At 36.0% G+C, this 23,337-nt stretch overlaps 1 protein-coding gene across 8 annotated transcripts in view; it reads right to left on the bottom strand.

Moving 5' to 3' along the window:
- Positions 1–23,337, bottom strand: part of L3MBTL3 (L3MBTL histone methyl-lysine binding protein 3) — a 78,471-nt gene that overhangs the window by 31,944 nt on the left and 23,190 nt on the right. For all 8 annotated transcript variants that reach the window (XM_015858558.2, XM_015858553.2, XM_015858555.2 and 5 more), the window contains 8 exons: positions 21,336–21,495; positions 20,248–20,386; positions 18,316–18,400; positions 16,063–16,154; positions 11,916–12,020; positions 10,375–10,510; positions 6,830–6,921; positions 6,181–6,332 (listed from right to left, as the gene is read on the bottom strand). In XM_015858558.2, the coding sequence (XP_015714044.1) occupies positions 6,181–6,332; positions 6,830–6,921; positions 10,375–10,510; positions 11,916–12,020; positions 16,063–16,154; positions 18,316–18,400; positions 20,248–20,386; positions 21,336–21,495 (961 nt within the window). The remainder of the gene's footprint in view (positions 1–6,180; positions 6,333–6,829; positions 6,922–10,374; positions 10,511–11,915; positions 12,021–16,062; positions 16,155–18,315; positions 18,401–20,247; positions 20,387–21,335; positions 21,496–23,337) is intronic.

Raw genomic sequence — 23,337 nt, forward strand, 5'->3', positions numbered from 1 at the left:
GTTAGACGCCCAACCTGTCTGAAAGAATGCAGGGACTAATCAGTGAAGCCAAAGGCTGAAAATTGCCCTAAAGCAAGGCTGCTAACAACTTCCTATATTTTCTATTATGTGGCACCAAATTTTGCAGAAGTACCATTGGCCTATGGTGCACCACAAGAACCACAGAAGATTAACAGGCAGGGTGAGCTGGAATTGATGTACTGGCATCTTCTGAAACAAGTAGAGATCACTCTCATTCTACTCATTCATTTGGTCAAATAATACTTAGAAAAAAGCTACCAAGTTTGGCTAACTAAGTTGTGTAAGCAGTGGAAAAAAAACAACAACAAATGTACTGCAAAAATATAATCAACACATCAGAGAAAAATTATTTAGTATCAATATTAATGAATCTACAAATACGATTATTTATTTGTCATACTTTGCATATTTAATTAATAACATATAATGTATAATAGGACAATCTAATAATAAGCTTATATCCTAATGTAACATAGCATCTTATTATTGTATCTTAATAGAATAGGAAAGAGCAAAAAGTTGAGTTGAATTCTAACTGAAAATAAAAGCCATTAAACTCTGCTAGACACATTCACATCTCTATGTCCTGCAGCAATTCTCAAGTGATTGTTTTTTCAGTTTCTGATAATCGCAGTGCTTTTTATGAACAGACGTACTAGGAAATCCAAGAGATTACTACCGTCTGGATGCTTTGTCTATGATAAGTTTAAAATAGTTACGAGCGGTTTCATTTCCCATTTCACAGGCAGGATCAAGAAACTCAAGCCGAGTAAGACGTAGATATGGAACAGCAATCTGTCCCTCCTAACTGAAGGATGCTGCTCTTCCAAAGTAGTTTCGTGCCAAATGTTTCCTGAAAGAAGCCATGCAGAGAGCATCCGGCGTGCATGAAGGCATCTACTTGTACACAACAGTCTTTGCTTAAGATACTGAATCAGTCATTGTGATCCAATTTCTATTTAACCCTTCTCTGAAGTCAGTGTTTCAAACCACGGGCTGGAGAATTATCTTTCTAATCCTGGCTTTCCCTCCAGCCCAAGGAGTTTACTAATTACAAAAAAACCTGAACAGAGGGTCTGTTCTCCCCCATGAGCTCGTAACAAGACCTGCTACCATATTTCTCTAGCTGGTAAAGCCATTAGCATGTTTGAAAGTTCATAACACTATTATCTCCCTTTGTTAGCGATGTCTAAATTTATTCCTTAAAAACACCACAAGTTTATAATCACAATACCTAAGAGGGTGTGAAGAACAGTGTTATGACAGAGAAAAAAGTTGAAGGTAAATAAGCATGAAACTCTAACATCCTAATGTACAGGTCAAAATGCTAGTTCAGTAGACCTTGAACACAAGCATGTCTTAAAGAATGCAAAAGGAGACATGGAATAGAGAAGACTGCAGAATAAGCCTTGGGTTACAATCACATTGCTGCATACAACAAAAATGAAAGGAGCATGCTGTATTTAGAATACACAAAACACTTTTTTAATCTAGAAAGAAATTTTACACAGTGATGTCTAAAATTCAATATTGATGTATTTCAACAATTGAAATAGAAAAAAAGATGTTTTGAAATCATTTTTCTCACAATAAGCACTCTTATAGCCTTGTACCTAAAACTCATATATTAATGCTGAAAAATATTAGCCAGCCTACTACAGTTATCTTGGTGGCTTTTATGTTTAAAAGAGCCTGGCTCTTATTTCTTGTAATAATGCCAAATAAATCCCTTTCTAGTGGATAAAACCTGATTTCAGTAGATTCTGGAATGGCTCTGACAATAGGCAAGAATTCAGCTCACATCAAGAACAACAACTTTTTGTCCTATACAATATATAAAGCTATCTTGTACACACATAAGTATTTACAGTATCACAGCAAGTACTTTCTAAATAACTAAAATTACCATTAACAAAAGGAAATGATATATCTTTAATAAATAATTTTGCATTGATGAAATTCAGCACTCCAACTCATAAAAATGCTTTGCCCCAAAGCAATTAGAGAAAAGGTGAATACTTCACTCACCCTTTTTCTTTCTTCTGTCTCTATACAGTAACTGTGAAGAGAGGTTAGAAGCATGGGGGGCAGTATTCCTCTCTCTATTCTTCTCAAAAGAAGGGTATTACATAGAAGTCTTTACACAGACATGGCATCCTTTCAGACTGAAAGGACATACTCTTAGCACTTCCTGAAAAAGAAAAGAAAAGAAAAGAAAAGAAAAGAAAAGAAAAGAAAAGAAAAGAAAAGAAAAGAAAAGAAAAGAAAAGAAAAGAAAAGAAGAGAAAAGAAAAGGGGAAAAAAATAAATCGAAAAAAAAAAAAAAAAGAAGGAACGAAAAACATAGAAGTCATCCTGCAGCCCCATCTAGTGAATAACTGAGAATACTTCATCATTGATAAGAAGGTATTATTTTAGGTTATGACTTCCCAAAATGTGACTCATAAGGTATGTATACAGAAGTGGCCTAGCAAGTCACATTGCCATATTTTGTATTGATAACCTGACGATAAGACAGACCATGGTGATTTACATAATGTTTTACGGCTTCAGGATCATTCATTAGACTATTATCCATTCAAAGCAGCTAAAAGCATGTACTGTGATTCTCAATTCTTTAAGATTGTTTTATCCTCCTTCTGGTGTAATAATTACTTCAAAAAGATCATTCCTTTCAAAGAAAGGAAGCAGCAAAATTCATTATCTCAAAAAAAAAAAAAAAACACCCAAAAAAAAAAACCAAGAAAAGAAAAGAAAAAAGAAACAAGTGGACCATATTTTTTGAAGGTTTTGCTGTTAATGAAGTAGCAGATGCTGGTGGAGAGCTGAACTGGCCACTTATTTTGTATCACACAAAAATCCAGCCCATATCTCTGTCCAGTCTTAACTGTATCACACAACAGTCATTTAATTAACATTATTAAGATCATTAAAACTGATTTATCTCCACAAGGGGCACTAAAAATCACTTTTCTATGCAGGACGGACAATGAGTGAAGCATAGGGCACCACACTCTTGGTAAGCTGATCCTAAAATCTGATGTAGCACCTCCTCTGCGGGGGATATTCAGACCAAGCAGTGGATTAGGGCAGCCAGAACCCTCTGACCCAGTGAGGCTGGGCTGCAGTGCTCTTAGCACTACCACCACAAAATCTCTCCTGAGGGCAAGCAGCAACAAGCTAGTACAACTTCTGCTAACACTCTGTTTAAGTTTTTGCCAGAAAAAAAAAAAAAAAAAAGAATTAGGAAGCTCAGGCTATGGAAACCTGTGTGAAAACAAAGCAGATTTAAGAGAATAGAGAATTGAAAGCCAGAGTGGATATACAGTTAACTTATGGAGATACAAATGACCATTTCCAGATTTATTCCAACCTTAAAAGCAGTTGGAGTGGAATTTCCAATGGAATGTTTTTGGCTCTGAAAGAAGTATCATTTGTTTCAGCAAAAACTGCAGAATAGATGGAAAGGACTGGAAAGCCTGTGGAAGAGAGACCAAAATTCTCCATCATGAATGCCCATTTTGTTCACTTTTCTTCCCTCTAAAAGACACTGCCAGGAGACTATTTAATAGGATTTAAAATATCACCACTATGCAGTAAGGAGTGGTAGCAGTGACTAGTTCTAGCTCGTACTTATTTGCAACCATTTGTGTATTTTCTAACACTCCAGAAAAGTCAGGAAAAACATATTCAGGTTGAAAGCTTGGAGCCTAAATTGCTTAGGCCATGGTTGTTGTTTCATACTTATTTCATGAAGTCTGGTAAAATTAGTCAACTGTCTCTCACTCATTCAAGAAAACAAATGACTTTATATAATGAATGAAAAAGTTCAATTTGCCTAATCTAAATGAAAGATGGAGCTTGTTTAAATATAGCCCAAAAAATAAAGTTACTTGATGGAAAATCCTCAACGACATACACAACATAAACCATTTCTCCTTACTGAAACCATTGTAAGTCTGAGATTTAAACTTGCATAAAGGAGTAGGGAAATTGCAGGTCCTCCACTCTGGGTAATCCCAACAGACCTTTCAATTTTTTGTTACAGACACTGATAGATGAGAAGTTTATGCACTCAAGATTTTTTAAGGCCCCTCTAAATCTTGTATTGAAATTAAGAAGATAAATGGGGTGCATTTTCATGTTCTCTTTTGGTTAGACATTCCATCACTATTTTCATTCACTATTCTATTTTCTCTCCTTCCTCCTCTATTCACTTCTGTTCTCAATTACAACAGTGCAGAAAGGGAGGCCTGTTGACATGACAACATTACTATGCTTGAAATTCAGTGTATGTCTGCTATACATAGTACAATGCAATGCACCTATGCCACCTCTGAACAAACTGCAGGTTATATTACATTGTCTTCATCTGCCATAAAAACCTTACATAAATGCTGTTTTCATTATTAATTAATAGCATAACTGTTATTTACGAGCATGTACATACCAGGAAATTCAGAATATATTTTACCACTTCCCACTCTCCTGCTACTTTGTAGAGGAAGTGCAAGCTTTGCATTATTTTGTCATGGAAATAATTACTAATCTTTCCAGTCTTTGAGTAATATGGCCTATCATCTTGTCACTCAGCTCTTCCCTGAAATGCCTGCTCACTGCTGATTCAATAAATTAATTCTCCTACAGCTTATTTGTCAGAAATTAATTCTCCTACAGATTATTTGTCAGATAGCCCATACAATTATTATCTCAAGTTACTCACAAAGTTTTGAAGTTATAGTTTCACATCATTCTCAATGACACAGTGCCCAAGCAGTCATCAAATACAGAAGAAGAAAGCTTTCTGCATTTATTTTTACAGGCTTACCTATAGATTTCAATTACCACTGCAGAAGCCACGATGTGGCCTTACAACATTCTGCATTAATTCTCCTTACAGCCTGTTCTACACTAATTCACTCATAAAAGAATGTAAGATACACTATTTTGCTCTAAACGATCTACAACAAGAATATGCAATTGTAAACAAAAACCTGTTCTGTAACAGCCAAAATCATAACTTCTTTGGGGATCTTCATGCTTATAATACGTCTTTGCTTCTTGCACTGACTTTTCACAAAGCCTTTCCTCTGTACAACAATATAGACAGGCCATCTCCAACACAGGGAAGGACATTAGGGTCCCAATTTACATAGAATACAGAAGAGTAAAACCAGCTTTTGCTACCATCCTGATACATTACAAAAGACAGCTAAAGTTCAGGCTAAACAACATATTGGACCAAGAGACTCATGAGAAGATACGGTCTTAGTTTCACATTATGTAAACCTAATTCTAAGGCCAGTCACATTATTATGGTGCACATTCTTCACTAAAAATATTAACCTCAATATACTGCGTGTCATGGTTTTATGGTCATCAGTATTCCACATCATGTAGTGCACTGGGAATTAAAGTGTTAATGCCCCCGTTCTGCATACCATAGAGAAGAAACTACATTCCCCAGCAGACTGCTCACTGTGCTGATATCATTCCTGCACTGGGGAGAACGCATATAAGGGCACTGGTGGGTCAACTGATGCTATCTTTCCTTCAGCTATCCTCCCTGCTGCTTGACTTGACTGTTGCGTCTACATCTCAGCATTAGCGTAAGGCCTTCTTTATTTTTTTTTCAGACAATCTCTTTTTCATTATATCTGATTTGGTCAATCCCAATTCTAATTATATTGTATTATACTGTTTTATCTTGTTTCTTCAATACTCTATTTAGTAAATGAGTTCATTTCTTATCATGTTGTTGGCATTTTTTTTCCCAAATAATTTGGGGTTCCCTATTTTCCAATCTCCAGAGGCACAGATTCTGAGAAATCCCTCCGCCCCACTCATCACAGAACAGGGCCAAACCAGCCTGTAAACCATTCACATGTGTAATTGAAATGAGAAATTAGACCACAGCTCTAGATATAGCAGCACATACAAACAGTCAGCACAATCTCTGAAAATTTTTCGTGTGTAACCCAACAAAGGAAATTTGAGTCATCCTGCCTACCATGGAGATACTGTGGTGGCCGACTACAAATCTAGCAAAAGTTGATATTGCAACTGTATATACTTCCTGGAAAATATCATAGAAAGCACTGCTTAAAGCTAACATGTTTCCGATATGTCTCACTAGGATACAGATCAAAAACATCATACCAGTAGTCGTAAGTCTCATCCCAGTTGTCAAAGTGAACCAGAAAGCGATTATCCACCATGTCTGTTACCGTAGCAACACAAACGAATGTAGGGTTCTTTTTGTCTACGGCTTCCAGTTTCATCCCTACTCGAAATCCCGATGGAATCACTGTCTATATAGAGGAAGACATTTAATTAAAGATAAATGCTGTAAATCCAGAAATCTCCCCACTGTTCACAATCAATATATTCATGTCATTTCTAAGTTTCTCAAATAGCTGCTCCAACAGAGTGGCAGCAGCCTAATTAGTTGACATGAGAGGTGCTCAAATACAGAGAGACTCATGGCTTATAAAATAAAAAAGAAGTACTGAACATGATGCTAAAATTAAATATATCGGTTTCAACTCTGTCTCGTATACTCTCTCTGAAAGCCAGTGCTTGTTCCACAACATTGTGATGTGAGATTAGGAACAACAAACTATTAGGATTCATTTAATATAAAATTTCTGAACCTATCTGGTGTTTAAACAGATTAATAAATTACAAAATGAGAACTACAGAGATAAACTGAAGTGAAACCTGCCACCACTGGAAAGTGCAGTAAACCTAACACATATGTGAGCACACTAACTACTTTCCACACTACCTGTAACAAATGAGTACTTACTGCATTCTGGTTTTCAAATAGAGATTTAGGAGCAGCTTGAGCCTTGCATGTCTTTAGATATGAGGGCCAGCTGAATTCTTCTTCTTTATATCCTAAGTAAAAAAAGGGTAAAAATAAGACAGGTATGGGACACAAGGTGAATGTAGTTGATTTCATCTTAATTGTTGAAATTATTTTTTCCATCCAGTTATAAAATTCTTCATAGAATTTTAAAACTAAAGAACTTATCCAATATTTTTTTCTTATATCACACAGACTATATAAGAAAGAAATATTTCAAAACTATTATTAATTTTACCCTAATATGAACTCAGTGAATCTCTGAAGGATCACTAAGTTGGATTATTAGAAACTGAAGCTGGACACACTGTAGCTTACAGAATTCAAAAGAAAGTTGATTAAGCTCTTCCATTTATTTATTTTTTTCCACATCTGGCATTACAAGGAGGAATCATGTTCTTTGTTTAGGGTAGGATGATCCTCCTTACAAAAATGTCAAGATTTCTTTACACTAACTGAACAAAGTACTGCTGTACATTATTAGTTTCTTGTGGTCTGCTAGGACTGACATTTAAACTGTTCCTAATCCTCATCTAGAAGGAAGAGTAGCCATATAAATGATTGCACTAGGCACCAACTCAGGAGACTTCAGCTCAGTTTCAGTTTCACCTTCAAAATTATGCAGGGAGCACTTCTTACAAAACTGCTGCACAGTTTCTGATCTCTGGCCTCTGATCCTAATCTCTGTCCTGATCACCAGACACTAAGGTCATCAATGTAAAGAACAATACTTAGAGGGAAGCCTAGAACCAAAAATTTGATTCCTACAAGGAATCAAAAATCACAGTAAGGCAGTTTGATATTACAATCTCTCTCTGTTCCAACAAAACTCTCCAAGCAGCACAGGCTACAAGCCACCTCTTTTTCTGCAAGAATGCCACATCTCACCACCTGCCTTTTCTCTGCCCCACAGCTACACCCAGCTTCAGTGAACTGACTGACACACAAAACAGATAAGCCCAGAGCAAGTGCTCTCTTGTGAATTTTCAGTGAGTGGCTTCGATTTCAGAACCAGCAAAGGCCCCGAAGACCCAAAAGCTCTTCTAACTAAGTCAGTCAGTTTAATAAAATTAACTTCCACGCTTCCTACAGACTTTACCTTACTTTCCCACTGATTCAGCAAGATCACAAGTAGCTCAAAAACAAATTTGCTAGGATATACCAAAACAGCTGTTTATACCATCAATGCCACAGATTCCCATACGGACTCATAGGGTAAACTGTCCGCTACGTGCATTTCCCATATTTTTATTCTATGCACTTACAAAGAAATCTAAAATTCTGTTCATAGTTTGCATCTTCTAATATTTTCCTGGAGAAAATGAAAATTAATTCTTAATATATAAAACTCCATAAACTGGTCATGTGAAATTGTTCAAATATTTAATCATTAAAAGAGCTGTAAGTACATAGAGCTTTCTTCCTTTATTCACCTGTAGATGTGTTTTAAATACATTTATTTTAATTCATATGTTATAATCCAGTAAAACAAGATTCAAAACACCATCAATTCTGGTAAGTGATTTCCTCATCTACTGAAATGTGTAAAATGTGTCACCTCTTGACTATTTGAAGTGCTGTTCAAATATGTCACAGACTGTAATAGCTTTGTTTAACCTTCTAGAATCCCATATTTTCAAAGACACTACAAATGTCCTTCTGCTGCAAAAGTAAAAAAAAAAAATAAAAAATGCCTGTAACTGGTGAACACCCAATTCTCTTCCATCTCCTCCCAAAGTATGATCCTACAACACCACTTGTTCTTTCTCGTTTGTTTTCCATTCCACATGCAAGGCAAACTTGCATTATGATAACAAAGAAGTCTCACAAGGATGAGAGCAGGTTTCAGCAATCAAGCCTTGTAAATAATCGTAGAGTTTACTGCTGAAATGAAACAAAGTAGCTAAGCGACATATAGGGCAGAATACTTTGCTGTTCTCTGATGAAATACCAGAGAATGATCTTGTTATTCAAAAGTTAAGATTATATTCTTGAAGGTAGTAGGATTACACATCTGTGCAGGATGACAACCAGATTCCTGACAAGTACCTCCACATTTCCTCCCAGGCTATTGTTCTCAGTTCCTCTGATGGGCTCTATGATTTTGCTAAGTAAATGAGATACAATGTTCCAGTGTGGTGAAAAAATAAACTAAACAAATAACCTTACCAAAGTAAGGCTAGAAGAGAAAATGAAGAAATTTCATACAATTGTCTCAGAAGAAGACTTTCCTCCAGTAACAATAATTCATGATTAACAGAAGATTATGCTTTCTAAATGTGGCATTTAAGATGAAAAATATGACAAACTTGCACCATGAAAATAAAACGTACAAAGTTTGCATTAGTAACACCAATCATTCTAGAACTCATTTGCTACATGTTACTTCAATGGGGATCAACTTCCTGAGAAAAAAAAATATGATTTGTGTTCAAGAAATCACTATTTCTATACAGCCAGTTATGCAGAACAAGGCATGTACGACAGTGGTAGCATGGAGCAGTCTTGCCCTGAGGCCACTGAGCAGCCTGTGAAGAGCTCAGAAGAGCTGCAGCCCATGCTCCTTCATTTTCCTACGAGGCTCAGCTAAAGAAATGCCACCTTTTCCTCACGGGCTGGCCATATATATTTAGCCCATACACTTTTGGTGGTTTTATTCCTACTTTCTGCATCTGAGCACTTGCATCCACAGTTTTTTAATACTTCATAATGTACATCTTCTTCTCTATAGTCACCATTTTGCATATGTTCTAGGGCCTATCATCCTACTCTATTTTAGAACACCCCGGTGTTCAGGGCTTGCTCTCTTTCTCCCCACACACTCTCTTCCCTCCCAAGAAGGGAGTCCATTAGCCCTTTCACAATGATACTATTTGATAGATACCCTCCAACTACCAAAATAAAACAGTTACATGACCAGAAATGGAATAATTAAATAAGCAAATTAAAAATATTTCAACACACGTGTGCCATTTACTATCTACACGTAATCTATGTGTAGACTACATTTTCAGGTTGTAAACTTTTTTCTCCCTCTCAATCTCTTCATTCCTATTTTTGTCTCTATAAAAAGCTTACTCTTTGAGGCAAAAGCACAGTCTTTATTGGTCTATAACAATTAATATGTAATAATGGAAATGTCCTGAGATCTTCCACTAAAAGATTCTCACCTGCCAAGATGCTGCTTGTTTACTTGCAAAAATAATTCATTTGGGGTCTACATTTGTTGCTTAACTTTCTCTCCTAATGCCTTATGCATTACTTCTCTGGTTTGTTTCATTCCCTGCCTTCTATGCATTTCCACCAAATTAAAAAAGCAAGATTTCAACCTCAAGATTTTAGCAAGACTTAATAGAGAGCTTAATTTAATATGTTCAATTTTTCTGACTAAAAAAAACAAAAACATTTCTGCCAAAAACTTTTTTACAACATTACAAAGGTAGTCTAAATCTGAGAAAATGCATGCAATTCAAACGAAACAGTACCTTTGGGCGGATGAAGCTTGTGACCTGTTTTTTCACACCATCCAACAGGATGAATGTCTGAAGAATCAGCATTCACCCAGAAATCGTAGCAGTCTGGGTATCCATCAAAGTGGAGTCGTATTCTATAGCCACAGACCTAAAAGCAAGAATGCAGAGCATACAATACTTAGAGATCCTCACCCTATACATAACAGCTCATGTTCAGCATTATGCATACTGACAGCATGTTTTTAGTCAGCCTTTTATCTCTGCTCAAGCTAGAACCGGACAACTTAATAAAAAAGAAAGCATGATAAAGAAGTAAAGGTATTCTCAATCTGAGAGCCACCTCTTTTTGTAAAGAGCATTAACTGAGAGCTGGATACCACTATTACTGTATAAAAATGTGAAAATTGTCCCAGCTCAACATAAGAATAAAACAGAAATCCCAAAAAGACTATTGATATGCATCTGATACAATAACAGAGCAAGTGTAGATAATGATGCTTTGAAGCTATCCTGATTTGTCAGTGTGAGAGAGAATACTGGTAAAACTCCAAAAATGACTATGTTAAACATGAAGAGCCAACTGAGAGATGCCCCAGAGCTTCATTATTCCATAAAGCAATAAGATGATAATTGAAAAAGGTAAAAACAGGAGATGAAATTCCTCTCTCCCAGACTCAAGTTATCCACACCTTCCTGAGTACCAAATGCTGTAACTTTTCCTTCAGTCGTAAGTTAAATTCTTTAACATTACACTCACCCTATTATATATTTAATTTACACTTTCATTTTGTCACCTCAGAATTACACAGAATTTATGTCACCTCAGAACTTATGACAGGTCATTCTGCCATAAGACATGATCTGTCACTTACTGATAAGTATCCAGTATACAGGCAATACTCATCTACTGACATACAGCATCCACAAGAGAATAGAAGAAATCAATAGAAATGGAATATGACCATGGGCCATTCAGAAGTGGCAATGAAAAAAACCTAAGGTATTAAAATATAAACAATGAAATTACAGCTGTCTATCAGTGATACAGAGTAGAATACCTACCTATTTCTGTTTCCTCTTTTTACTATACTGAACAACTCCTCTCCAAAAAATGAACCTTAGTAAAACTGTAAAAATTAATGTACACTTAATAGACATAAACACTGTAACTGCGAAGTGGGTTCTCATCTATGTTTTTAAAAGCAAAGAAACTTCTCATGAAAAATATTACTTCATAAGTCAGCAAAAAGGTACAAAACATTTATACAGTAGACTAACTTGTAGAGGTTGTCAGTAGAGCCAATTTCTGAGTCAGTAAGACTGAAAAAGAAAATGTAGCACAATTGCAGTGCAAGGAAAAAAAAAAAAAAGCCTAAACATTTTTATCAGTGAGTACACCAACTGAAATACTAACAAACTTCTATACAAGCACTAAAAATCAGTTGTTAAACTTCTCATTTTTCTACTTCCAGCAGTTGCTCTTCCAGTGGAGTTTCTTCTGTCGCTGTGCACCACAGCTGCTCTTAGAAAACTAACAGTTGCCAGGAGATTACCTCAGCCACAGTGAGAACACAATAGATTGACTGGTGCTCAGGATCCACACCCTCCAGCTTCATCCCTGGTTTGAATCCGTTTTTATTGTATGGGAAAGACTGATACTGAAATGGAAAAGAACAGTTTCAATACTTTTGAAAGAGTACCAAAGAAAAACAGAATATCTTTACAAGGAAAATAACAGTGAATATTTATTACTTGTGTTTCTGAAGGAATTAATATGTTATTTTAAAGGAAGTTTTTCATGTTTAAAAACATAACTGAGGAAAAGAGAAACTGAAAAACGCAGTGATGACATAAAGCTTTAGAGTATTGCGGAAAACTATGAGGAATTAGAAGAAGTTACCCAAGGTGAGAATAAAGTTGGCCCTCAACTTTTTTCAGTAACTGCCAATTAAATATTCTAAGAATGAAATGATTAATTTTTCAGCCTGTGCAGTAACGTTTTCCCAATTTTCGGCTGGTCAGCATTTCTATAATAATCCCAACAATAATACCCTACTCTGGCTTTTCTCCATCTCAGACCATCAAAGATGAACTGTAAAGCAGAAATACGAAGTATCATTTCCATACATAGAGGATTTCCTCTTTATCATCATTTTCTCCTTTCCATGTTGAATCAAGATAACCTCGCTTCCCATGAACATTTCTGAAACATTATTACTCTTTCAGAGGCCTACAGGAAAGCTGGGAAGGACTTCTTATAAGGGCACGTAGCACCAGAATGAAGGGAAATGGCTTTAAGCAGGAAGAGGGTAGACTTAGACTAGATATTAGGAAGAAATCCTTTACTGAGAGGGTGGTGAGACACTAGAACAAGTTGCCCAGTGAGACTGTAGATGCCCCTTCCCTGGAAATATTCAAGGCCAGGCTGGATGGGGCTTTGAGCAACCAGGTCTAGAGGGAGGTTTCTCTGCCTATAGCGGGGGGTTGGAACTAGATGATCTTAAAGGTCCCTTCCAATGCAAACCATTCTATTTATATTAAATTACAATGAATCCAGAAAAATATATTTAAAAAAAAGAAAAAGGCAAAGTAAAAGGAAAAAAGAAAGAAAGTGAAATGAGGCTAAGCAAAATAAATATTTTCAACAGGCAGGCACTGAATTCCCTGTATCATGGTCCTTGTTCTTCTTTAAAGAAGGAAGCTACGGACATTCATCACAAATTTTTTCCTGAACTTAGACAGAATACTAGCAAAAAAGTTTTATGCAAAAAGAACATATGCATTACCAAATAAAAATCAAAAGAATATACAATCCATTCACTCAAAATCTTAAAAAGCAAAAGAAGAAATGCAGAGGAATAAGAAAATGAATAAAAATACAGAACATACTTGTGCCAAAATATCCAAAACTCTTCTGGTAAATGGTATAGGTAAATGAACACAGAGAAACACAAATAGAGGATCTCTTTTACCTAACTTATGCAACCTAAAAGTTATACGTGCTATCCAGCCATCTACAGTACCACCAGTCAATGAAAGGTGAGACCTCTGTAGGTCTCTACAGGAAAGGATGAGAACCCTCTCTCTGATGGCTCTGGCTGTAATTCATCTGAAAAAAAAAGTCCAAGTCAGCCTAAAGGGGTCAGCTAATAGATGAAGAGTCCTTCTAAAACCTGGCTGGATTTTGTAGAGCTTAGTTTGAAAGATCAGAGTGGCTGACTAAAGTACACGGGTCTGAAAAGTTATTTCATCTTAGCAGTGCCATCCTTGATGTTTTTCTTCCCAATGGACATTTAATGAATATGTGTAATTCTGGATACTTCCTCAAGATGAAAGAAAAAAACAGCATATAAAAATATATTTTTATATAAATATAAATAAATAACCTTTATTTATTTAAATCAATAAACTGAAGTTTTCTAAGCTCATCTTGATGGTCTTGCAGTTCCAACTGACTGCATCACAACAGAGTATTTTAGTGTAACAATGAAATGCTGGAAATAGCAAAACATTGAAGAACAGTAGCCAGAAAGGTAACAGAGTTTTTGCACAAGCTGGTACAAAGGAAAAAAACAATTAAGCCACAGATCTGTTTTGTTTTGTTTTTTTTCCTTCATGGGTATCATAAATATTGTAAACTTCAAATTCTACAAAGAGTATGACAAAGATTACACAAATATCATCCAGCTATTTCCTGAAATATGAGACATGAATCATCCACAACATTTTCCACTGTCAAACTGAAAACTTTTAAGACAACACACTATTTCTTTTATAGTAAAATAACAAGCAACTTTGAGTAGCTTAGTAACTTCAATGCTATTTAACAGATTTCAATTTTCTACATTATGCTTATGTCATACAGCACCGGAGGTAAAGCCTGTAACAAACTTAGTTACCCTGCATTTCCTTCATAACAAACATTTAAAGATAGATTGTTAAGGAAAGAAATAAGAACAAAAGAGTAAATGTAAAAGCAGTCTGCAAATGAGAAATAGAAATGTTCTTCTTTGGGGCAAGACCATAGACAAAACCCAGAAGATTGCATTAGGGGAACTGGAGATTGAAGAAATACAAAACTCAAGGGTCAGTTAATTTCCTTTTCTCAGAACAATAAGATCTTGTCAGTTGCAGCCTAGAAGTAAGTCTGAGATTTAAGTAACAGGTAGTGGGAAGGCTTCTCTGTTATGCTAAACAAAATTATTGCTTCTGAAATAGAAAAAGAGTACAGTAGTTCTCAAAAACCAAACAGGAAAAAAGGATTCATAATTGTTGCTGAGCATGTTTCTGTTTGTTTGTTTTTGTTTTAACAATACTGTTCACGTGATTTGCTTGTCTATCTGTAAAATGGAGTAATATTACCTGGCCTCTTCTGATCGGAAATAAGATTCTCTCAACTACGGGTTTTAAGAATATCGTACACCAAATAAAAAGCTGAAGTTACCCACGGGATAAAAACTTTACAAGAACATATTAATGAAGATACACCGAATGAGGAAGGAGGTGAGGAAACACAATAAATGCTACATCATCATACCATTCAAGACTTTAACACCATGCACAGTGCCCAGAAAGGCTGGTACACGCCTGTGTGCTGCAGCAGCAGCATTTCACTTCAGACAGGCAAAGCAACACATTTTAAATCTACATTTCAGACAGTGAAATTCAGGTATTAATTACCAGGATTTTTTGGGTCAGTTTTTCAATCAGTGTATAGCACAGGAGGATACAGCAAACGATGGTCAGGTAACTGGCGTTCCTGCACTTAGAAATTTTTGGATTCTCTACACTGCAGTATTCTTTACTTCTTTAATTAATTTTGTATCTCAGCAATCTCTAGAAGAACCCATTAAAGATCAGCCACACGCATGTGTTAACTAAAATGCCAATCTCTGTGCAAGAGGGATTTAATAGTTGGAGTGCAAAGCAAAGAAAAAAAATTGGATTCAAGAAACAGACTCCAAGTTAAGGACAGGATTATAAGAAAGAAGTATAACTGTTAGAATTATACAGTGCAGAAGTACAGCGGCTGAGAATGTTCATATGTTTTTCCAGCTTTTACAAAAGAAGAGAGCAGCATGAAAGCTTTGTTGATTTGCATACAAAGCTCTCATCTGAGCAAGAGACAGCACAAGCAAAACCACTGAAATGGCAAATGACAAAGACAACCATAGCAGGCAAAGGACAAGCAAGAGGTGATGATGTGACATCTAATCAGATGACAGGCAAAATGGGAACAAGGCAAACTAGTATCAGATGTAATAAAAGATATAACTTTAGCAAGAACTACAAAAAGACAGGTAATATAATGAAAGCAACAAGCTGAACGATGACCTTTGTACCAGCTTTCTGAGCATATTTAAAGGAAATGATATGGCACATAAAAATGAAAATACATATCAGATTTTTAGCCTTAGAAATTACAAAGGAAGACAGAACTTGCAGACTTTGGAAAAGCAGCTGTTTTCTATGGTCTCAGCTGACAGCATTCAACTAAAACCACACATTTCTTTGAAAAAGCACAGAAAGATAACTAATTTTACACATATTCTGAATACTTGGATGATTGCTGATGCATTGCCCTAATCACATAGGTTTATCACTAGAGAAGTGTAACATATTATTTTTATTTCAATTGATTTCCCTAGAAATTTCCTGATGTTCCTAGTTGATGATGATCTCAACTTCAGAAGATCATACCTCTTTAAAAAGCTTAGTAGGTACTGCAATAGCCTTTTCTTCCTCTAGATACGATGCCCAACACCACGCTTGCTTCCCTTTAGAGGATACAGCTATAAAGGACAGAATAACAAAAGATTTCTCTGTTAATTTCTCAAGAAAATAAAATGAGCAACATGTTTATAACATATCTATCTCAAATCTATGTCTTATTAAAATGCATTCATGGTGTTTCTCAGGATTTATTTCAAGAAAACAGTCGTTGTGTAGGTTTAAGGCAGCACGAATATGCAGGTTTGTACCAAATCATTTCCATCAGTTCCAATCTTGATTAGTAAGAAGAAAAAGCTCATTCATGTGATGAGAACAATTTATATAATCTTGCCTTATGCCTCTTTTCTCTTACTACTCCTATAAAAGCATTAAGATGTACAATTTGCAAAGACAATAAGATCAGATCAAATCATACAAATTAGGTCTGTATTTTAAACAATTTCTTCAGAAAAAGAGAATTCCAGAAGTTCAGCAAAGCATTTTTGATTGGACAGCAGTTAATACATGTTCTTTTTTAATCTTAGTTGAAACACTTTATTCTATGAGAGCACTCACTATGTAGTTTGATGTTTTTGGGTGGAAAGGCAGTGATTCAATGATTTTTCCAGACAATGAAAACTTTCACCAGATCTTTATTCCCAGCCTCATTTTTTCATTAACATAAAGGAGAAACTATGTAGTATGGACACTTGCACATACTTGCACATGCATTATTGATTATAGTTCATCTTAAGGAAACAGCAGTGAGTAGCAGGTTTTAGTGCTCAAGAATAAGGCACTAACTGCATTAGCAAAAGCCAGAAACCTAAAAAACAGATGGTCTGTGAGACTGACCATGTACACATCTATTTTCATATACCTCCAGTCTGCTCTGCTGCTCACTGCCTAAAATGCCTCCTCTATGCACATAGCTTAGCAATTCAGATCATCAGCTCATGTCAGCAGGAGGATTTTTCATCATCCACAATGTGATCCTGGTCTGATTCTGACTGCAGGCTACTCACAAGAGAAATAAGCCTCTTAAATAATGCTCTGGCTAAGTGTTTCTTATTTAAAATGTGAACCATAACAATAGTGATGCCAAACTCTCCCAAAGAAATAAATAATTCAACCAGAATATAACAAAAGTCAGAACCACAGAAATTGGTCAATGCTTTTAAAGACCATTTTACTTGTGATTAACCCAGCTGTTATCTGTTCTGTTATTTAAGAGATGTGTTGCTTGGCACAATAATATACATTTGTATGCTTGGTTCTGAACACACATTTGCCCTAACAGGACAAATCTATACAAATCATTCTGTCAGTGGAGAGCAGTGTCCAGTCAGCACCAGCTTTGTGCTTGAACTCCCCATTCTTGATACGGTCTCAGTTCTGAATTCAACTGCAGAAATGGTATTTATATTTCAGGAGCAATTCTATCTCAGGAAGAGAATCTTCTGTAACTTTTACACATTGCATCCTCAATCATTGTATGATATGCCTACTGTGTAGCAGAGCTACTTGGAGCTCTGTGCTAAAGGAAACTTCTGGTAATGGCTCCCAGCATACCAAAAGAAACACCCTGGAGGGCAAGATGTAGCTTTCTGGTGAGTACTGATTTTCTGAATCTCCCAAAAAGTATCTATCATATGAACAGCTTGAAAAAACAGTGCTCATTTAAAAAAATGCTTTATTATGCCACTTCATGCAGTATATTTCCCTTTGGACTGATTATAGCAATTATTCCTAAACAGTTTCATAAATGTGTCTATTTCCAGCCATACCATAGATACAAAATTGATCCCCAAGGAAAGAAAAGGAAACTTTCACTTCTGCTTAATACATGCCTTTCAACATCTGGGAACAAAATTGGTCAGATTCCTCTTAATACTGGTATTCTTTAGAGGGATGAAAAGAAAACTAAATTGTGCATCAGCTACATTTACGCTTACTATATGACTCCACACTGCCAGACATATATAAACTGTATCTTTGTAAGAGGCAGTCAGTCTCTGAGATTTGTTTTATATCCCCAAAGTTTCCACTTGGTTCTCTCAGTCCTTCAGTCCTTACAACTTAATTACTACAGATAACACTGACACTGTCTTTTTGCAGATGGGCAAAACTGTATTTAATAGTGGATAAAAATTTGAGGAAACAATGCTGGCAATTCACAGTAAGAGATAGGTATCACATAAGTACGTAATACTTGAGATTTTGTTTCATAATTTAACTTACTTTGTTTCAAAACTGTTAGTTCCCCTTTTCGTTTTCTCCTGGCTCTCTGTGAGACTCTTAAAATTCTGCCTTCAGATTTGTCCTCCTAAATAGAAAGAATACAAATATTAGTTCAGAAGTCTAATAGCTAAAAAACAGACATGCAAGGTTTAACTTTGGCTTCATTTGAATTGCTTCCAGATAGATCTCCATTATCTCAGACAAACCTGTAGATGTCTAATAAAAACTAAGCAAGCGACCAGTGACAAATCACAGCAAACACAGTGGAAATGACAGAACACTCCCAGCACCTGGCTCTCAGCCAGCACGGCTTTTTGTCTATGCCAGAGACAGATCAGTGAGTCTTCAGTAGGACCAATTGAGCTGGACATAAATAGCTGTACTTTTGATATGTTCACGCTTCCAAAATAACATGAAGGCAAACCTTTTTCACATCTTTTTCTGCTTTGTTCAAATGTATAATTTGATTATACATTCAATTAAATTATTCAACTAAACATAAAATGGCACTGATCCTTTTTGTTTATTTCATTGCTTGATTAGTAGCGGCTTCCCAAGCATCTGAACTAATAAACAAAACAGGTCCTCATTTGGGAGAGCAGAAACACATGGCAGCAAAGGAGCTGTCCCCAAATGTTTCCCAAGGACAGCTGTGGACTCTCTTCTGACACGTACTGCATCTCTCCACAGTTCTCTAACTGAAGTGCTCTCCCCTTCTCTCTCCAAACAGTGCTCCTACCAGTAATGCCACAGCTACTGGGAGGAAAACAAACATTATGGGAAGTCACTGAAAATTCTTGTTCTCAGATGAAAAATAACTCCAAAAGGGAAAAAAAGGAGCCCCAAAGTGCATTACACTGCAGCATAAAACAAACCCAAATCCCAATCCATTTGTCATTTCTATTTTCATTCTTTCATGAAATACTCCATAGCCAACCAGAGGAGCAAGAGATTTAGCAGGTATGCCCTCTGAAGAATAAGACAACACACGTAAAATGGAAGCCACCTTGAGATTGACTGGACAACAACCCCTACTACCAAACCCATCCACTGCTAAAAATAACAAAGCTGATAAGACTGTGGGTGCTGCTTCTTCTGGCACAGAAAACTATCTCAAGCATAGACAAAATGTTTCTCCTAGGTTCCAGCATTTAGTTTTAAGTAGCAAGTGTCACCATGATCCAGAGTCTCCAGAACAAGTCAGGGCAATGACAACAAGAGCCACATGAACTTCCTTGTGGTGAGGAAGTCTTGGAGGTTAGATTACTCATCTCTATAAGCATAATCAGAGCTGGACACGGCTACTTTGTTTGCTTTAGTGTGTTTTTATATCTTTATAAAAATTTTGCATGGAAATTATGGTAATCACCACTAACCATAAGTCGGAACACCAAAATCAGACAATTTGAATATGCTCCTTCCTAAATCAAAGAAGATCCTGGTAACTGTTGGCTATGCTTTTCTAAGGCAAATTACACTACAAAAATCAAAAGTACACTCTCCATAACTGTAACAGAATGTCCCTTACATATGAATTACTAGTCTGTATTTTTTTTTATTCATGTGTAGAGTAAAAAAGTAACAGGTATCGGGAAATACATTGTCTTGTTTTTCTATACTACAGTACAATCAAGTCTGGGTTGGCATCAGTTTTCCTTTATGTTCCTTTTGTTCTGTTCTTAAAAATAAAAAAAGAAAAAGAAAGGAAGGAAGGAAGAGAGAAAAAAAGCAGTTTCTATCAGTTCATTGTCAACAATTAGAATGTGCTGAAGAGGCATAATGAAAACGGTAAGTGAACCAAGTACTTATTGTGGCTTTGACAGAGCAATGAAGTCACTTCTATTTGTAGAGCGATGAAGCTACTGACATTGCATAAGAGGACAAAATTCCTACTAAAATGTTTGCAGAAATGTATTTATGATGCATACTAACCGCTTCATCAGGATTCTCTTTCTTCTCTTCATTATCCCTGGACTCTTCTTTGAGAGGTAATTTTGTTTTTCTTTTCCGAATGACTTTGGATTCATCATCTCCGTTGCATTCCATGTTGGGCTTTTCCTCCTTTGGTTCTCTATTACAGGAGCAACACAGTGATTAAAAAAATATTATTTCATTTCTCATATTCATAACAGAAGTAAAATGCAAGTAAACCTAATGGTCAAGTGCTTGTAGGTCCTACGGCATTATGAAAAATACATTCTTAGAAAAACTACTGAAAATTACATCTGTCAAAAAATTAAGCTGAAAGACAAACAATAGAACTGCAAAAGGACAGCTGTCAGCCTGCACTGAACAGGTTTAGCACATTTTAAACAGTAAGTCTTTTCTCATGTACCACCAAATCTGGCAAAGAAGCAAACTGTGAAATGTTTAGGACTGCAAGGCAGTTTACAGAAAGGAAAGAAATGGTAATCATTAAGACTGACAAATCCAATTGGAAAAAGTTGATATGTGACTGAAATTGCTAAACAAGCAATCAGAATAGAAAATGGCAAAGCAGTTAACTAAAAATGGGGGAAATGCACAAAAACATAGATGTAAAAAATTGCTGGAATACAGAATGCAACACAGAATGGACCCACTAACTCAAGTCTTCATTTATGATGAGATGAACTGCAGTAGCTCAAAGAAAAGGAACAGAGAAACCACAGTATGTTCGTGCTTTTACTCACTGTCATCTATAATACAGCTCTTGAACTTAATTACAATTAACTTACCACACCAACCATCTAATTACTGATTATCTTAATTCCAGTGATTATGAAACAGGGTGGGAGTTTGACACTGATTCATACATCCCATAGACTGTATCACTGTTTGCATCTGACAGCAGAGCACTCTGAGTAAAGAAGTCTGCCTTCAACATCAGCATTAGACAAAAAGCAAATGTTTCATAACTCATTCAGTTTAAAAACAGTGAAAGAATATTATAAACTGCTGGAGACTCACCAAACCATGGCTGCTGCACCATTAATGTTTTATCCCAACACTTTTATCTCATGCTTTATAACAGTACCTACTTGTTTTTTACTTGCTGGGCACATTTTTGGCTGCAAAATTTCCCTTCAGGAACAAATTCTTCTATAGTACCATAGTGATAACAGTTTTCACAGAAAACAAGTCCATCCATTTTTGCAGTTTCCTTCAACTTTGTGGAGATCCCTGTCTTTTCTGAAAAGGCTGCACAATGAAAAAATAAATTCACTTAGGTAGAGGTGAAACATTTCCAATGATCTTTAGCAAGCCTGGTAAGCAAACAGAAAACTGAAGTCATGCCACTTTTGCTAGAATGAAGAACTGAGAATTTATGTCTGTATGTGATTTATTCCCAACAACTTTTCATATTAAAATACCGGAAAGAATCTACTGATTTCATTCTCCTGGCATCACTGGCACACTGACACTGAAGCTGCTACTCAGGGAATGAGTGAATTTTGTGATAGGAACTATGCTGACTATCTAGAGAGTTGCTGTTGCACAGAGTTCATCACTTCGTGTCACACTGACATGCCTCATTTTTGACATGTAGGGTCATCCGGGGAAAAGTTATCTTTTAATATTTTGTAACTTACTTCTGGAAATAAAGCACTAACTACATTCCAGTCTTTCACTGCAGCAGCTATTGCTCAACAACCCTGAAGTCTACCAAAAGTGAAAACCAAACATACAAACAACTAACTTGTAGCAAATAGATTTTAAAACAGTAAGTTATTAATTTATCCTAAGCTATGGCTTCCCCTGAGGAGGCATGTAGCCTAGGGGAGTATGCTCTTACTTTTGTTCACAGTCAACTATTCAGCACTGAAGTTCTCCAGTTCCTGAAGAAGGCCATTCACTTTACACCTCCAAAATACAAATTTCAAGTCACTATTTCTTTTGTTTGAACACCAAACTCTTTAAAAATTGAATAAAATGAACTCTTGTTTGCAGACTATCTACACTAGAATAGTACATTATTTATGCTATATATTTACACTCCAGAGTTCAAACAAACCGTTTCCTCACATAACTGAAAATTTTAGCAGTATTAGATCTTTGGGGAGCAATAAATTAATCAAAGACTGTGCGAGATATTTGTGATTATTGCTTAATGTATTTATGTGCCCCAAAACACACAAATTCAGTAGCAATTTTTCAGGCTTACTGGACAGATTTGTTTTTCTGTAAGCAGCTGTGATCTCTCAGTCACTCAGACACTATCATGTCACTGTCACTCTCATCATATACCTGAATCTTGAATATTATAAAAATAATCACTGACTTGGAAACCTATAGGCCAAAAGTAGCCATGTTCTGAAGATTCAGACCTTCTTGCTGAGATCCAAACTACCTTCCCTTTGATATAAGTGTTTCAGTTATTTATAGAAGTCACATGATGACGGGGTAGCAGCAAAAGAATACTTTAATTAACTTTGCCTACTCTGATTTGCGAAAGGTTACTGATGATTATTAAAATGGAATTTCAAATCCTGTTTCTCAACTTACAGAATGCATATTCAAAAAGATAATTGATAAAATATAACATAAAAAGGGAAAAGAAAAAAAAAAAAGTATTTGTAAGTAACCACAAAACCAGCTGTGATATTCTTTCATGCTGCTCCATCATCCTACCAAAATTTTCAGGATTTTGGACCATGTAAACCAAGCTCCCATGGACACTAGAAGTGTTTTCTTACATCAGTACTTTAAATAAAGTATTGTGCTTGTTTTGCACCTTGTTATGTAGACAGACACTACGAAACTATTAGAATGTCACCACTCTTGATAAACGTAAATGGTTATTACACTCTAATTTTAATGTTGTGATATAGTCTGCAGAAGCTGGGAAACAGTGCAGAGACATAAATTGAGATTGGTGGTAGCAGTTGAGTAGCAACCAATGTTACACAAAGGCTGTTTACAGACAGAAGTGAACACTGTAGGAGGTCAGGTCTGTGAGCAGTCTGGAGAACCAGCTAAATAAAAATGACAGCACAAAAAAATCTGAACAATTTTGAGTAAGGAGTTGACTACTTCTGAAAT

The sequence above is a fragment of the Coturnix japonica genome, chromosome 3, assembly GCF_001577835.2.
Source record: "Coturnix japonica isolate 7356 chromosome 3, Coturnix japonica 2.1, whole genome shotgun sequence".
Taxonomy (NCBI): domain Eukaryota; kingdom Metazoa; phylum Chordata; class Aves; order Galliformes; family Phasianidae; genus Coturnix; species Coturnix japonica.